The following is a 17,479-nucleotide window of genomic DNA, read 5'->3' on the forward strand; positions in this document are numbered from 1 at the left end:
CCTCCTTATGACTTCTGGTCAAATCCCTCTGTAACAGCTCTCTGAGCAAGAGGCTGATGTTCCCCTGACTCAGCCCTGGGAAAGCCTTGTCTCCCACATCCCTTCTCCCTCAAGTCTTTGATCCAGACCCTGCTCTTTTCTTTAGGTACTTGACACTCTGTTCCTCATCTGTCTCTTGCCTTTATGATCCCCTTTGAAACTCCTGCCTTTTCTCTCATATTAAAATATCCTGCCTCTTCATCTTTATCTCATTCCTATTAATAGGACACATTAATTTCCTGACCAAGGCTGGGAAGTGGTGGGGGAAATAAACTTACTTTGCTCCAGTTCTCTATGGTCCTTTACAACTTAGGTATTTACCATTGGCCCCAGAACCTTCTCTTGGGCTTGAAGACGCTCCCCAATAATCCTCTCCAGTTCCATTTGAACCTGGGATAGTCAAGAACTCAGCAATGAAGCATGTTTTGTTTCCCACCTGTGTTAGCCCTATGACTTCATCGCTGACCTTCCCTTGAGATCTCCTTGACTTTTCTGACCCCTCAACCCCTGTGATGACAGCTCTCCATTGTAGCTGTGGGCTTTCACATATTCCGAACTCTTGAGGTGAACAGGCTGATGGGGAAGCTCCTGCAACAGCCAAATACATATGCTGACTTCGAGTTCCTCGCCTTCTGGCAGACACAGTACAACAACATGAATGCCGTCAACCTCTTCTTTGCCTGGATCAAGGTACCCTGGGACTCCTTACTCCCAGTTTCACCTCAGTGCACTCATTCTCCCTTCCTCAATACTTGTCTCATTTTCCTTGCCTGTTTTGGCAACTCCTGTGACCTCCATAGTCCCCTGAAGTGGATTGTTTAAAGATTTTCTTTCTTTAATTGCTTGGTTCAACATGGTCCTTCCAGATATTCAAGTACATCAGCTTCAACAAAACCATGACCCAGCTCTCCTCCACGCTGGCCCGCTGTGCCAAAGACATCCTGGGCTTCGCTGTCATGTTCTTCATCATATTTTTCGCCTATGCCCAGCTCGGCTACCTGCTTTTCGGGACCCAAGTGGAAAACTTTAGTACTTTCATCAAGTGCATGTGTGTGTCCTGTCCCCTTCACTCTTTCCCTGGCCCCTCATCCTCTAACTCCATGGGTGTATATAGCCTTGGGGAAGCTGGGTATATTCACATGGGCATGTCTGTGTTTAAAGCATCTGTGTGAGGGTCTCTGGAGGCCCAGATGCATGTGCTCAAGTATCTGTGCATCCTGTCCTGTCTCCATCGGATTGGGTTGGAGGTGCAGTGAGGGGTCTGTCTGAGTCCACTAAAGAGCATTAGGAAAGTGGATGGGGTATGGGTTGGGATCAGGGTATGGTTAGGCTCTGGGTAAAACCCAGAACCTGGTCTCTCAGTTTCACTCAGTTCCGGATCATCCTTGGGGACTTTGACTACAATGCTATCGACAATGCCAACCGCATCCTGGGACCTGCCTACTTTGTCACCTATGTCTTTTTCGTCTTCTTCGTGCTTCTGGTGAGGGTCCTTCTGAGAACAGGGTGGGGATTTGGGACCTGAGGGGGGAGATGTAGAAGGCCTGCAAGGTGGGTTTTGACATCCCCCCCAACCTGTTCTGCATTCAAGATTTTTAAATAAAAGATGGGGAGTGTGTTGTGGGGGTGGGCTGGATCTTCTGAGAGCTGGCTAATATGATTGGTCAGTGTGGTCAGCATGGTCAGGTAGTTTACTCAGTATAAGGGAATCTGCAGGCTACCTCACTAACATCAAACCTGTATTCTCCAAGGATGGAAAGAGAGAGAAAAATGCCTCATTAGAAGGGGCTTCACCTAAAAGCTTCCACGCCTCTTCTCAAAAACTCCCCTTCCTGTGGGGATCACTAGCTATTTTTACTACCACTGTTGTGTATTTGTTCTTTCTTCCTGATAACCATGAAATATCTGGGTTTGATTTTTATTAACAAAGTAGCAGGTTTCTTTATTTGATCAATAGATAGGGATACAGACATGGACTGATGATAAAGAGGTGTTATATTAACACCTTGGAAAGTTTCTGGCTTCAGTGCCTGGTGGGCCCTTACATGGAGGAACTGTGGCATATGTTGGGGTATCTTTCTGGTCAGGTTACTGTAGCAATGGAGTGAGGTCACCACTCCATGATCCATCACTAACAGGACTGCTAAAAGGCTGGGCTCTGGGGACCTTGAGATTCAGGGGTTAGTGGGCTCCAGATCTGGGGTTGAAAGCATGGCCCCTTTAGAACATGTCTAGAACATTAGTAGGGCCAGTGGGCTCCATGCTGTTAGTGGGTCTGGGCATGAGGGCCCATATCCCTGCCTTACCCTACAGAACATGTTTCTTGCCATCATCAATGACACATATTCAGAGGTCAAGGAGGAGTTGGCTGGACAGAAGGATGAGCTACAGATTTCCGACTTCCTGAAACAGGTAACTACTCAGTCTCCTTGAACTGCATATCTACATCAGGGCCCATGTCCAAGGCTCTGTGTCCTGGTCTGTTCCTGACTGATGTAGGGGCCTATGCTCTTGTGTCCTTTCAATCTGTCCCTGGAATCCTGGAATCCTGTGGATGGGGGTGAGGGGAAGGGATGAGGAGGAGGCTGTGGGAACTGGTGCCTGTTTCCCTTTCCAGGGCTACAACAAGACCCTACTGAGGCTGCGTCTCAGGAAGAAACAGGTTTCGGATGTGCAGAAGGTCCTGCAGGGTGGGGAGCAGGAGATCCAGTTTGAGGATTTCACGAACACCTTGAGGGAGTGAGCAATCAGAGATCCAGCTTTCTCTGATATTGGTCTATAAATTCTTGACCCTCAACCATACATCCTTTGCCTATAAGCCTCTGATCTTGTCCTATGGGTCTCTGCCCTTGGCTAATGGGCTTTTGACCTTGGCTTATACGTCTCTGATCCTGTCCTTCAGAATTGTGCCCTTGGTTTAAAGGTCTATGACCATGTTCTATAATGTTCTGGACTTTGTTGAACCAACTCTTGGGAGTAATGTAATATAATTCCATGATCATTGTATACATCCCTCACTCCCACAAAACTCTGATCTTGGTTCCGTGCTCCCCCACAAACACTGGTTTATTTCCTTAGCTATTCCCGCCCAGCTTCCCAGTTAAACATATTAACAAACACTAAAGAAATATATTGTAAGTACCAGCTGTAGGCCAGGCACTGAATAATAAGTAGTTGCTCATTGCTAAGGTATCCAGTGAAAGGTGGGACATAGCAGGAGATGAGGCCATGGAAATGGGCAAGGACCACATTGGGAAAAGTCTCAAACACTACTACTCTATCCAAAGGATAGGATGCTCAAGAGGCATTTTAAGCAGGGACGGGGTACATGTAGACCCATACTTTAGAAAGATCAATTACCCTGGTTGCATTATAGAGAATGGGTTTCAAGTAGGGAGTAAAGGGGAGGCTGAGGAAATGGAGGGCAGGTTATTTAAGGCAAAGAGATTTTGCGTTGTAGGAGATCACAAGGGCCCGAATCAGGAGACAGGAATGAAAGAAATAGACTCAAGTGATTTCTTGGGGGTAAAATTGCTAGACCTTGGAGATCCCGGCTTTCCTATGAGGTGGTCCCTTTCTTCCCTAGAGAATGAGACTCCTGCCAGAGTCTGGCTAAAAGAGTAGGGAGTCCATAATCAAGAGATCACAGACACAGCTTGTCAGAAGTTATTTCATCATCCTGTTCTCCTCAGACTGGGGCACAAAGAGCACGAGATCACTGAGCTCACAGCTACCTTCACCAAGTTTGACCAAGATGGGAATCATGTCCTGGATGAGAAGGAGCAAAAACAAATGCAACAGGACCTGGAGGAGGAGAGGGTGAGCTCAGCTGCTTGGTGGAGAGGTAGTATAAGGAAATTTCTCACCCTCCCCTCCAGGTCAACTTGCCCAGAACACAAACCCAAACTGAAAACTTTCCAATAGATGAGCAGGAAAGAGCTCTCTAGAATAGTAGTTCTCAAATTGCTGCATATTAGAATGCATGGGAGCCTTTAAAAGTCCTCATACTCAGCCCTGGCCAGGTGGTTTAGTTGGTTGGAGCATCATCCCATGCACCAAAAGGTTATGGGTTTGACATCTGGTCGGGGTGCATATAGTAGGCAGCCCATCAATATTTATCTCTCATTGATATTTTTCTCCCCCCACTTCCTCTCTCTCTAAAATCAATAAAAAACATCTTTGGGTGAGGATTTTTAAAAAATCTTTATACTTAGGCCACACCCTAGACCAGAATCACTGTGTGTGTGTGTGTGAAAGTTGGGGACCCCAGAAATCAGTACTTTTTAAAATTTCCCAGGTGATTCCAATGCATAGCCAAGGTTGAGAACTATTGCTCTAAAATAGTCTGTAGGGGGAAAGGTCCAATTGCTCAAGAATCCCTGATGATTCCTTCTTTTTGAGATTTTTCAAACTCTTATCCTTCGCTGTCAGTAGTATTCCTGCTTCATCCCTTTCTAATGTAGACCAAAAAGTCAAGGGCAGGAGGGACAGTACGAGGAATTCTGGTATTGTCCCTCCTCTCCCAAACTGAGTTGGCCTCTAGTGAACACCTCATTAATCAAGGCCTCAAGGAGCTTGTGTTTTGTTTCTTTGGGTTGTGATTCCTTTCCAGAGGTTGGGCCAGCTTTGTGTCCAGTGCCACTACTCTGATTCCATTGTCTCCAGAGTTTGAGAGGGAAGTAGCATAGCAAGAACTATAGCCCAAGGCCTGTTCCTGAAAGAGAATTAGAACCAGAGCTGATGGCTTCCCAGAGTCATCTTCTCCTCTCTGACCTCTGACTTCCTGATCAGGTGGCCCTCAATGCTGAAATTGAGAACCTGGGCTCGTCCATTGTGAGGAGTTCACCAGGCAAATTGGGTCCAGAGGCTACCGGAGCAGGTGACTGGGTTTCAGGAGAAGAATTCTACACGTACGTGCAGCCAGGGACGGAGGGCTAACTGTGTTTAAATATCCTACCTTGAACTTCTTTCACAACCTTCTAATCCTCTGTCCTAGCCTAGGAAGAACTTCTGCCCCCATTTAATTCTCCCTAAAGGCTGGGTCTTACCTTCTTTTCTTCCAGCTAGACACACACCATTCTGTTCTCCTTCCCCTGCAGACACTCAATCCCCCAAGCACATATTTCTGCTTCCTTGGTCTCTCTCAAATTCTGAACAGGCTCACAAGGAGAGTTCTGCAGCTGGAGTCTGTCCTGGAAGGAGTCCTGGCCCAGGTTGATGCGGTGGGCTCAAAGCTAAGCATGTTGGAGAGGAAGGGGCAGCTGGCTCCCTCCCCAGGCATGGTGAGTGGCCCTTCACTCGAGTCCTCTTGGCTCCCCACAGTTGAACTCTATCTACCATCTTCTCCACTCAGTGGGTGGAGGCAAAACATTTTTGAGAGATCTGTTTCAGGCTATTGGGGTGACATGTTCTTCACAGTAGTCAGTATATAGGGGAGGTTAGGGGTGGGGGCAACGCCTACAGGTGGTTGCTCTGGCCTGAGGGATGCGTTGGCCTCTAGGAGATGGTCTGGGATTGGAGAATCAGATCCAGATAAAAGGAAAATGGGAGACAAAGTCCTCTTTCTAATGACCTGTCTGTTCCTTTTTCTTCTAACAGGGGGAGCAGACATTTGGGAACACCTGTAGCCAGCCCCAGCTGTGACTCCAGCCCCCTGGGGAGTCGAGGGTGGGTAGGACAATGGTGGTGGAGGGCTCCAAAAGCATCTGACAGCAGGCTCCTCTCTCACTGCCTTCCCAGAGGCCCCCTCTGCACATTCCCTCTATTTCTAGGGCAACAGTTCCCACCATTGCTGCTGCCAAGTCCTACCCTGTGTTTGGCCTTTTAAGCCCATGTTTTTGTGTGTAACTGAGCGTCATGCTTAGGCTTGTGACTCAGTGTTTCTGTGTGTAGCTCTGCAGCTCTGCATAGCTCTGTGAAATAATATCTCCCACTGGATCTCATACCCTGTGCTTCCCATCTCTGCTGTAGTGATTAAACAAACAATCAAAAAGGTCAATAACAAACAGAATAAAGGAAGGGAGGGTAATGATTTCCCCAAGCATCTGGATAGTCATGATCTCTGAAAAATATAGCATCCAAGAGTAGCAATATCTAGATGTCTTCCTACTTACCAGTCTTACCCATTGGACATCTAGAGACCTAGAACCTATTGGGTTCTTGTCTTCCCCCATAGGATTTCCCTGTAGAAGAGAAGGGGAAGTCATATAGGTGAGGAGACTCTCATGTGGGGAGATTACAATGTCACAGAGGAGTTGGAGTGATTACCTCCCCAACCTGAGTCCATGAACGCTCAGTGGAGGATCCTACGCCCAACCTCCTACAGAACACAGAACTGAAGGGGCTGTAAACCAGGATGAAGTTGGAGCCTGAGGAAAATCAGGCAAAGAAATGACCCCAAGATTCAGTGATCTTTGGATTAAGATGTGCTAGGCTCTGGCTCTATTCTTCCATTGGACAGTGTGGGTTTCCCTGGTGACTATCAATAAAAATCCTTAGGAAAATCAATACTGTGCACTTGCTTCTGGGACTGTAAGGGGAAGAAAAGAGTTGGAACTGAGAGTCATCTTTGTACTTGGGGTGGGGACAGCTCATCCCTGCTGGGAGGTCTGGAGTGGAGGCAGTGGCAATATGAAGGAGCTGGCTGCTCCGGGAGTCCTGAAATAAGATCTTCTGGCTCATAGGAATGGTTTGAACTGGTGGGCACTATGATTGTACCATTAGAGACTGGAGACAGTCACCTAGGAGACCTGGTCCTCAGAATGAAGGGAACAAGGTAGCCCCCTTACTTTGGTGTGTGTGTGTGTGGGGGGGTAGTTGGTAAGTGGGGGAGGGTGAGAGGGTGCAGATGGAAGATAACCAGGGATAAGACCAAAAACTTCTACACCAAGATTTTGGGTGCACAGATCTGCATCTCAGGGCTTCCTATATATCTCCTTTCCCTTCCCCTGTGATCTTCATCCCTTCCTCATTTTGCATCTCCCATTGCTCCCCAGCCGCTTTTTCTTATCCGTTTCCTTCACCCACCCCCGCTCTCCCATCCCACCAAGTACACTCTGTACACCTAGGAGACTTGTGAAATAGCACCACGCAGTAAAGAACCACAGTCTATCCTCAGCCCTAAAAAAAGTTACGATCTAAGCCTTCTTATAGAAAGGCTGCATCAGCAAGAGAAGGAGGTGCCATCCTGCAGTTTAAGAAAAAGGGGCCAAGGAGTAGGGGTTCATCCAGGACATTGGAAGGGAGAGTATTTCGGCGCAGGGATCAACGCCGGAAGGTTTCCCTAAGCCTGAGTGCGACTACTCTCAAAAGCGCGGATTTTCCGAGCAGTCGTTGGCGACTAAGCAGCCGGGCGCGGAGTCTCCGGGGAGGGGATGACCTGTCTCCGGTGCCTTCGATCCTCAGACCGACCCGGACGGGTCGCGAGTCTCACTAGACTAGTGACCCCTCTAGGATGAGCGCATCCTCAGTTCCAGACGTCGCGACTCTTGGCAGTGGATCCACTCACGATAGCCTTTCTTAGCTCCAATGGTGGCTTCACGCTTACATTTTGTTACTCAAACTTGCGCGGCAAAACTTCGCGGAGAGAGGGCAGGGGGAACCCAGGGCTCCCGGTGCGCATGCGCAGGCCCGCCCCAACCGGAAGCGGCGCGGGGCCCAGCATGGCGGCGGCGGCGGAGGCGGCGGCGGCGCCCGAAGGTGTCCCTGCGAGCCAACGAGAGGAGCCGGTTAGAGGTACGCCGAGTGGAGGGGGATGAAGTGTCCGGAGGGAGGCCTGGGAATGTGGGCTGGGGCCCGGATGCCGGGGTCACCTGGTCGGAGGGGCGGACCCGTGTGTGCAGGTGTGTCCTGTGCCCCGTCGGGGCGAGTGAGATGGTTGGCGGCGGAGTCGGTGGGCGCTGAAGCCGGTGCGAGGGAGCAGAGTTGATGTGTCAGGGGGGCCCGGACAGAGTGAGGGCCTGAAAGTACGGCTCATTGGGGAATTTAGCCGACTCGATTGAATGAGGGCCGGTGGAGGGACGCGGGAGCGGATGCCGGGGCTGGATGGGGACCGGCCGTGGGCAGGACACTCGGCCATTCTCCTTTGATCCAGACGATGCCGCGGTGGAGACGGCGGAGGAGGCCAAGGAGCCCGCGGAGGCTGACATCACTGAGCTCTGCCGGGACATGTTCGCCAAGATGGCAACTTACCTGACTGGGGAACTGACGGGTGAGGCGGGGCACTCCTCGCTGGAGCTGCGGTTCATCGTCGGGGGGGACACCTGGGAGGTGCTTCCGCAGCCTCGGTCTGCGCCCCCCTCTCCCGAATCCCGCCTGCCCAGAAACATGCCTGTTGGAAGTTTGGCGCCGTCATGAGTGGGAAGGAAAGAGGTTCATTCCTTCCTGGAGAAATTCACGAACTGCCTTAAAAAACACATAAGAAGCCCGGCCGGTGTGGCTCAGTGGATAGAGCGTTGGCCTGTGGACTGAAGGGTCCCAGGTTTGATTCCCGGTCAGGGGGTCAGGGCACGTGCCAGGCTGCAGGCTCAATCCCCAGTAGGGGGCGTGCAGGAGGCAGCCGGTCCATGATTCTCTCCTATCATGGATGTGTCTATCTCTCTCTCTGCCTCTCCATTCCTCTCTGAAGTCAATAAAAATATATATTTTTTAAAAAACCACACACACATAAGAATACTTAATACAACTCTACAGGCCTCCGTATTGCAGACTAACACTGAGAAAACAAAAAAGAATCAAGAAGTGCCTCCTTGGCGGAAGGGCATTTTGAGCAGGTTGTGAAGGGAATGATTGCCCAAAAGGAGGGAGACAACCAGTGCGTGTGTGCAGTGGTATTAGTGAGTAATGTGTTTGGCCAAAACAGTTGTATTTATTGGGGCAGAGAGAAAAGGGATTGGGGAATGGGGAGTGACCTGCAGATTTAGGGACCTGTTAGGTTGGTCAGAGGATTTGGTGACACCCCTTGGGTGATTAAGGTTTTGGTTCCTGGTGTATTTACAGATGAACACATGATCTATGTGCTGAGGAGGGTCCAAAAGGTGAAGTCTGGCCCAGTGTGACAGAGTGATTGTAAAAGGAATGGAAAGGAAGGCATGGGTGCAAGAACATTATAGAAGTGGGATTTGTAGAACTTGTTAAGGTGGGTATTGAGGGATTGGGAGCAGCCCAAGATGGATGTACCAGTATTTGAGCTATTAAGCCTGGGTGGTACCATCAACCAAAATAGGGAAGTTGGAAAGAGGAACTATGCTTAATGTGAAAATAGTATTTTCAGTTTTGGCTTGGCTGATTTTAGATATTACCAGGACACTCAGTTGACTACTATTAAGACACTCAGGTGACTTTAACACATGAGTCCAGATCTCAAAGAGTGGTCAGAGCAGGAGAAACAGATTTTACTATGGGGGGGCACCTGCATGGTGCTGTGAGCTGAGGCTGTGCAGGATGAGATTGGCAAGGAAGAGCTTAGAGGTAGATCAGAGCACCTTGACTAAAATCTCAGGGAATGCCGGTATAGGGCAATTAATTTGCTTTTTTAAAAAATATATATTTTATTGATTTTTTACAGAGAGGAAGGGAGAGGGATAGAGAGTTAGAAACATCGATGAGAGAGAAACATCAATCAGCTGCCTCCTGCACACTCCCCACTGGGGATGTGCCCGCAACTAAGGTACATGCCCTTGACCAGAATCGAACCTGGGACCCTTGAGTCCAAAGGCTGATGCTCTATCCACTGAGCCAAACCGGTTAGGACTTAATTTGCTTTTAATAACAGTATTTTAAGTACCTAGTTTTCAGATGATTGATTAAATTTTTTAAAATTTAAAATATATTTTTATTGATTTCAGAGAGGAAGGGAGAGGAAGAGAGAGATAGAAGCATGATGAGAGAGGGAATCATTGATCGGCCGCCCCCTGCACGCCCCCTACTGGGGATGGAGCCTGCAACCCCGGCATGTGCCCTTGGCCAGAATCGAACCTGGGACCCTCCAGTCCTCAGGCTGACGCTCTATCCACTAGTTAATTTTAAGCAGATTGTAATTTCCCCCAATTGTCATTTTTACTTGCATAAATACTTTTTTGAGTTTGAAAGGAAATACCATGGGAATGTGCCACCCGTGTAAACATCAGTTATGCGTCACAGTTGAGAAAAGTTGAGAACTGACCATTAAGGAGGTTGGTTTAAAAAGCATCTGGCATAGAAACCTAAAAAGAACAGTTAGGAGATTTAAAAATCATTGTAATACAGTATACAATTCTATAGCAGCCAAGGGAGAATTTCCTGAAGAGAGGGAGAGCATAGTGTCAGACACTATAGAGAGGTTCAGGAGAATTAGAACTATGGATTTCATGGTTAGGAGACTTTGGGGCATGTAATTTCTCAGGATGGTAGGGGCAGAGGCCAGACTGCAGGGGTTCACATGAGTGAATGGTGAGGACGAGGAAGCAGTGAGTGTAAACTATTCTTTCAAAAGAGTTAGCAGTGAAGCTCCTTTGCTTTCTTGAGCAAATGAGCACTTTGGGGCTGGAGGAAACCTGGATATATTTCTAATAGAGAGGAAGATCCAAGGTGGAAAGAGTTTGGAAATGCAAGAGAAAGGAGATGATTGAAGAGAGGCCCTGAAGAGATAGAAGAGTTGGGGATCAAGAACACAGCAGGTGGAGTTGTCTTGGCAGGAATGAAGCACTTGTACCTCTGGGGAAGATATTAAGGTACAGAGAAATTTCTAAATGAGGCAAAAAGGCGGAGGCAGCTTGAGAAAATTGGAGTAGAAGCCATGTGCTTTGAGTAGGGATGGGGCAAAGAATTGAGAATATGAGAAGCAGGCAAATGGTTTGGAAAAGTCAGTGCATAAAATGCAGTGTAGAATCATCACATAGTAATAAGTGAGTTACTAAGAAGTGGTAAGGTCCTAGTTGACTATATATATAAATAATATTTATGGTGCAGTTCCCCAGTTTACATGTTTTCACACTGTGGAAATACCAAGTCTATTTCACTTCCCTTTTCTTAGGACATATGTTTATCATATCACTTTCTAACCCAGATCCTGAAGTTTATGGATCTTATTTGGTTTAAATAATTTGCTGATTGTTGCCTGAGTTTCTGCTTAGACATTTAGAGTACACAGGCTGAGTATAAATGTCATAGGTCAAAAGTGGCTTGCTCCTTTGACATTCCCTAGATCAGTGATGGCGAACCTATGACACGTGTCAGAGGTGACACTCGAACTCATTTTTTGGGTTGATTTTTCTTTGTTAAATGGCATTTAAATATATAAAATAAATATCAAAAATATAAGTCTTTGTTTTACTATGGTTGCAAATATAAAAAAATTTCTATATGTGACACGGCACCAGAGTTAAGTTAGGGTTTTTCAAAATGCTGACAACGCCGAGCTCAAAAGGTTCGCCATCACTGCCCTAGATCCTGCCTTGAACTACCAGTTGGCCTTTAATTCCACATTCCAATTATCCAAGACAAATATTAAAGGCATTATATCTTCTGTTTGTTTTAAAGCCACCAGTGAAGACTATAAGCTCCTGGAAAATATGAATAAATTAACCAGCCTGAAGTATCTTGAAATGAAAGATATTGCTATAAACATTAGTAGAAACCTAAAGGACTTAAACCAGAAGTGTAAGTAATAATTTTTATAATTACACATTTGTAATAAATGTTCTGTTATGCTTGGGGCCATGGAGAAGGAGATGGAACATGGCCTCTGTACTCAGGGAGCTCATTTTCTAAGTGAATTACAAAGTTAAGGTGCATTTCTTCCATTCTGAGGAGCAGCATGTTCTGGTGGTATGGTTATTTCTGCTTCTGAATCTTGATTTGATCAGTTTATTCCTGAAAAGGGATGGGGAAAAGAAAGGGTGGCCAGATTCTGATTTAACAATGAAATCAGTGAATTGATTTAACAATGAAATCCATAAAGGATTACTCTTATGAACAGAAAACCAGAACATCTATCAGTGGAAAATGCTCATTTAGACGGTAGTCTATATTTTTCCCATTAGCTTATATTTGTGTTCCCTGTCTCTTTCCTGGTCTGGGAGTCCCCAAGATATGGAATCTGTAATGGAAAGATTGCTTGTAGAATAAGGAATTTAAGAGACAAAGTTAATGGATGAGAGAGACTTGTTTTGTCTAGGTCACAGTCATGCCTGATCAGCTAGCTACTGTCTTCTAAAGCGTTTGTCATCAGAATCATGTCATCCCACCTTCTGTGCTTTAGGCAGAGCTGGAGAGACACTAGCACTCTTACATTTTCACTCTTTTCTATTCCACTTGTTGAAGCCATAGAAACATGTGGCCTGTCTTTGTTTTCAAAGATGCTGAACTACAGCCTTATCTGGATCAAATCAATGTAATTGAGGAGCAAGTAGCAGCTCTTGAACAGGCAGCCTACAAATTGGATGCATATTCCAAAAAACTGGGTAACCATTTTTATTTCTGTTTTGCTTAATAAGAGTACCTGCCGTTATGACCTTAGCTAATATGATAGTTAATATTGATGAGGTGCTTACAATGATCTTTTTTTCTTTTTAATGCTCACCCGAGGATATGTTGAGAGGGAGGGAGGGAGGAAGAGGGAGAGGGAGAAGGAGACAGAGGGAGAGGGAGGGAGAGGAAAAAGAGAGAGAGACAGAGAGAGAGACAGAGAGAGAGAGACAGAGACATCGCTATGAGAGAGAACATTGATCAGTTACCTCCCATAAGTGCCCTGACTGAGGATTGAACCTGCAACTGACATATGCGCTCTGACCGGGAATCAAACCTGTCACCTTTTGGTGCACAGGACAACTCTCCAACCAACTGAGCCATCTGGGCAGGGCTACAATGATTTATTTTAATCTTCACAAAAACCTAGTGAGAATAATTTCTTAGTAGTACTAGTAATGAACATTTTCTGGGTATTTGATATATCAGGCACTGTTCTTCGTGCTTTACATATATTATGTTTTTTATCCTCTCAAAAACCTATGAGATAAGTACATGATTTTTAGCCTTATTTTATAGAGAAGGAAACTGGTTGAAGAGGATAAATAGCTTATAAGGATACAAAGCTAGTATGTGGAAGAGCTGTATTCCAAAGCAGGTCTGATTGATTACAAAGCTCAAGCTCTTCATTGTGGTTCAGCAGGCAAGAGCTAGAGCATCTTTAATAATGTAGATACATATGTCTTAATAAACAGGATAGTTATGCAAGGGTTTTCTTCAATAATTACTTTTTCTTTAAGGAGGAAACAGTACTTTTAGTGTTGATGGCTTACTGTTTCTGGCTCTTATAACCATGACTAAAAATAACAAAGTTGTTTTTATCCTAGATATAATTTACAGATTATTTTATTTTTATCAGAAACAATTGTTGACTACTTCGAGAGAGTGGTTTGTAGCAGACTGAGATTTGATGTGGGTGGTGATTCAGTTTCATTGTCTAAAATTAAATTTTCTGAATGGTGACCTTGAACCTAACTAAATAGGCAGCATTGTACCAAGGTGCTTTTAAAGTTTTAAAGACAAAGGGAATCCACTCCATTAAAAAGCCTATTTGATGGTCTTTTAAATCTTTGTATCTTTCAAAATTGCTTTCTGGGGATGAGACAATAAAAGGTAAAACATACATTTATACTTCCTGAGAGTGCCAGTCTGGCTCCCAGAGGGTGCCTGGCACAGTGCCTGGAGAGGCAATTTCCTACGCTCCTAGTGGCTCAAGTGCCCGTAGATCTGCTTACTCCCTGTGGAGCCATCTGAGCAGGTGCTGTTGACAGGGTTAGAACATAGTGAACTTGTGTCGCGTTCTTTATTCTGTGTGTGTGTGTTTGACTTCTTACCTTAAGCTGTGCCTATCAATAAAATTTAGATAGATATTCAAATATCTGTCTTTAGCTAATATGGTAGTTAACATTTATGGTGTGCCTACAGTTTGGACAGCTGATGAGATTGGGGCTAATAAATTTTTTTAATGTAATAAACATTTTTTAACTTACTAGGAAATACTAATGAAGAAGTATCTTTGTAAGAGCCAGTTTTAAATATAACTCTCACCCTTGCAGAAGCCAAGTACAAGAAGCTGGAGAAGCGATGAAAAACTTATTCCTGTGGAACAAAGTCTTTTTTAATGTGGAAGAATGAGACCTGAATCCTGAGGCTGATGAATTGTCACAACTCCTCAAAAGGAAACCATGCTGGCCGTCCCAGAAACATCCCGCCATTGGAGTAAACTGGAGAACTGTGGCTACTCCTGAATTCCTCTTGGGGCAGTATCCCTCAGAAACACACACTTATTACCCCCTACCTTTTACTTGAATGTTTAATTATCCATTTAGGACACTAAGTCTCTCAAAGTTCAGGATAAACCTGGGCTTTTCAGTCGAATCAAATGAGAGGGCTTATTTTCTAAGTGGCTGGATTTTGAGTTACTGTGTAAATAGTTTTTTTTTTTTCTATTGAGCTAATGTATTGCTAACAAGAATCTAAATTAAAAAAGGAAAATAAAACAAACTTCTTCACAGTTTCTCAGCTTGTGTCAGTAATTTACTTTTCTGTAAAAGTTAATAATAACAAAAAATCTTAAAATAATTTCAGGCCGAGTCTTTTAGACTGAGCAGAAACAGTGAAAGGAGTGTTGTGATAGTTTGTGTATGTGATGGGCCCTCCTGTCTCTTCTTTGTGTGAATCGAATGTCTCAGGATGGATGACATCTTGACATGTATTCCCCCTTTGGAAATGTGATAAAGACAAAGACAGAATGTGTATGTGTATGTATGTATGAGGTGGGGGTGGGCAGGTGGGGCTGCCACTCATAAAAAAAAGCATTTTATAAAATATGTTCCTACTTTCGTTTGCAGGATGAGGGGGGCTCCTGGGGACCTGATCATCTTCCTCCCAGACTAAGGACATCAGTAGGTGGATAATACTGACTGACTGGTGTAGTTTAGAAGACAGGCAATCTTATCCATAGTTGGGTGTTAGTAGGAAGGTGGGTGAGGTCCTCAATTCCATCTCCAAAAACAGTTCTTAACTTTGTTTCCATCATTTCCCACTATCTGTGTTCCAGACTACCACTGTTTATACTCTGGACTATTTCTTTTATTCTGCTCTAATCTTAATTGTTCCCTGTCTTCTAACTTCAGGCTTAGTTTACTCTTTTTCTAGTTCCTTGAGGTGTAATGTTAGGTTGTTTATTTGAGATAGTATCTCTTAATAAAGACATCTATAGCTATAAACTTTCCTCTTAGAACTGCTTTTGCTACATCCATAAGTTTTGGTATGTTGTGTTTCCATTTTCATTTGTCTCAAGATATTCTTTTATATTCCTTTTGATTTCTTTTTTGGTCCATTGGTTGTTTAGGAATGTGTTGCTTAATTTCCACATATTCATCAATTTTCTAGCTTTCCTCCTGTTACTGAATTCTAGTTTCACACCTTTGTGGTTGGAAAGATACTTGATATAATTTCTGTCTTCCTGAATTTGTTGAAACTTGTTTTGTGCCCTAATCTATTCTGGAGAATGTTCCAAGTGCATTTGGGAAGAATGTGTATTCTAAAGCCAAACTTGGCATGCATACAAGGCTCCTGTTTTGTTTTTTTTTCTTCCCTTTTTTAAAATTTCATTTTTTGTTACACTTATATTGTGTTTAACTATCTTGATCCACCTTCATTCCCACGGATGAGTTTTCTTTTCATAAACTTTCTACTTTAGAATAGTTTTAGATTTGCAAAAAAGTTTTGAAGATAATGCAGAATTCCATGGATGAGTTTTCATTTCTTACTGTTGTTTCCTTTCTGAAATTATTATCCGTCCATGTTTGGCAAACTTCTACTTTTCTTCAAAATTCAGTCGATCTCCATTCCTGGGCCGTGCTGCATTACCCCAAAGTGGAAAAACACATGCTTAGTTTGCCAGCGAAGCTGGGGCATCAATATTTATGAGGCAGGGAACTTGATATTGCCCCAAAAAGCATTGCAGAAGTTGTGAGGAAAACCAGAACTTTGTTGTTCTTCCTTAAACTTACTTTACGTTTTAGTTAATTTTGAATTGTTTGGCTGCCCTTGATGACTTTTCCATGTCCTTCAATTGTCAGGAGCTCTCTGACCTTTGTTTCCATTTCTTTAAACATTGCTATCTCCTATCAACTGGCCTGAACTCTCCAAAAAAGGCAATGTCATGAAAAACAAAACCAAAATGTAGGTGGGCAATGGGAGATTAAAGGAGACTAGAGATATAATTGAATGTAAGTGTGAAACCTGATTGGATCCCGACTGAAAACAAATAAAGGTATAAATTGTGTGTGTGTGGTGGGGGAGGGGGGGCGTGGGGGACAAATGAAGAACTTTAAATATGGATGTACTAGGTGATATTGAGTTAATGTTAATTTTCTTAGGTGTTAATGGTGTTATGGTTATGTAGGAAGATGGTCCTTATTCTTGGGAAATGCATGCACAGGTCTTCTTGATGTCTGGAATTTACTTTCAGATGATTCAGTGAGAATAAAAGTGATTGTGCACCTTGAAGGCGATGACCATTCTTTTAATTTTTCAAAAGGTTCAAAACCTATGAAAAGCCAGTGTTGGGGGAGCGTCTTGCTCTCTAGCGTAATATGGTTAGGTTAGGATCCAACATTGTGCTGGGAACTTTTTTTTTTTTTACGGTTACAGATTTTTTTGTGTGATAAGAACTTTTAAGATATCTTAGCAGCTTTCAAATATACAACACAGTATTATTAACTATAGTCACCCTGCTGAACATTATATCCTGTCTTATTTTAAAACTGGAAGTTTGTACCTTTTGACCACATTCACCCATTTAGCTGATCCCCCACCCACACCTCTGGCAGACACTAATTTGCTCTCTGTATCTGTGAATTTTTAAAAAATTATTCCACATATAAGTGAAACCATGTAATACTTCTCTTTGTCTGACTTATTTCACTTAACATAATGCTATCCGTGTTGTCACAAATGACAGGATTTTCTTATTTTTTATGGCTGAATAATATTCCATTGTGTATAGACAACATTTCTTTACCCATTTTCCCATTGATGTACACTTCCATGTATTGGCTATTGTAAATAATGCTGCAATGGATTTGTGGGTGCCGATATCTTTTTGAGTTAGTGCTTTTATTTCCTTCAGATAAATTCCCAGAAGTAGAATTGCTGAATCATATGGCAGTTCTATTTTTAATTTTTTGAGGAAGCTCCATATTGTTTTCCATAGTGACTGCAGCCGTTTACATTGCCCTCTGGGGTGTACAAGGGTTCCCTTTTCTCCAGATCCTTGCCAACACTTGTTATTTCTTGTCGTTTTGATGACAGCCATCCTCACAGGTGTGAGGTGTGTGCTGGGAACTTTCTAGCAGCTGAGACACTCCAATTGCCCCGAAATAGAAAAATCACAATGGGATTCCTTTATGCTCTTTCCCCTTTCTCC

The 17,479-nt window shown here is 44.2% G+C and overlaps 2 protein-coding genes across 15 annotated transcripts in view; both read left to right on the forward strand.

The window, feature by feature from the left end:
• PKD2L1 (polycystin 2 like 1, transient receptor potential cation channel) overlaps positions 1 to 6,537 on the forward strand; it is a 33,873-nt gene extending 27,336 nt beyond the window's left edge. For 11 of the 14 annotated variants that reach the window (XM_070432515.1, XM_070432520.1, XM_070432521.1 and 8 more), the window contains 9 exons: positions 559 to 729; positions 906 to 1,087; positions 1,402 to 1,522; positions 2,353 to 2,451; positions 2,657 to 2,778; positions 3,732 to 3,858; positions 4,831 to 4,949; positions 5,198 to 5,321; positions 5,638 to 6,537. In XM_070432515.1, the coding sequence (XP_070288616.1) occupies positions 559 to 729; positions 906 to 1,087; positions 1,402 to 1,522; positions 2,353 to 2,451; positions 2,657 to 2,778; positions 3,732 to 3,858; positions 4,831 to 4,949; positions 5,198 to 5,321; positions 5,638 to 5,682 (1,110 nt within the window). In that variant the 3' untranslated portion in view covers positions 5,683 to 6,537. Of the gene's footprint in view, positions 1 to 558; positions 730 to 905; positions 1,088 to 1,401; positions 1,523 to 2,352; positions 2,452 to 2,656; positions 2,779 to 3,731; positions 3,859 to 4,830; positions 4,950 to 5,197; positions 5,322 to 5,637 lie in introns of those variants that run through there. The other 3 variants (XM_070432512.1, XM_070432522.1, XM_070432523.1) reach the window with 3 other exon arrangements.
• A 1,121-nt stretch (positions 6,538 to 7,658) lies between these two features.
• Positions 7,659 to 14,560, forward strand: BLOC1S2 (biogenesis of lysosomal organelles complex 1 subunit 2). Its single transcript, XM_070432524.1, has 5 exons — positions 7,659 to 7,773; positions 8,132 to 8,248; positions 11,557 to 11,676; positions 12,375 to 12,479; positions 14,100 to 14,560. Exons 1-5 carry the CDS (start codon positions 7,659 to 7,661, stop codon positions 14,129 to 14,131), a joined length of 489 nt encoding a protein of 162 aa, XP_070288625.1. The 3' UTR covers positions 14,132 to 14,560.
• Positions 14,561 to 17,479: the final 2,919 nt, after the last annotated feature.

The sequence above is a fragment of the Myotis yumanensis genome, unplaced genomic scaffold, assembly GCF_028538775.1.
Source record: "Myotis yumanensis isolate MYYU_CA2020_CCGP unplaced genomic scaffold, mMyoYum1.0.hap1 SCAF_13, whole genome shotgun sequence".
In the NCBI taxonomy this organism is placed as follows: Eukaryota; Metazoa; Chordata; class Mammalia; order Chiroptera; family Vespertilionidae; genus Myotis; species Myotis yumanensis.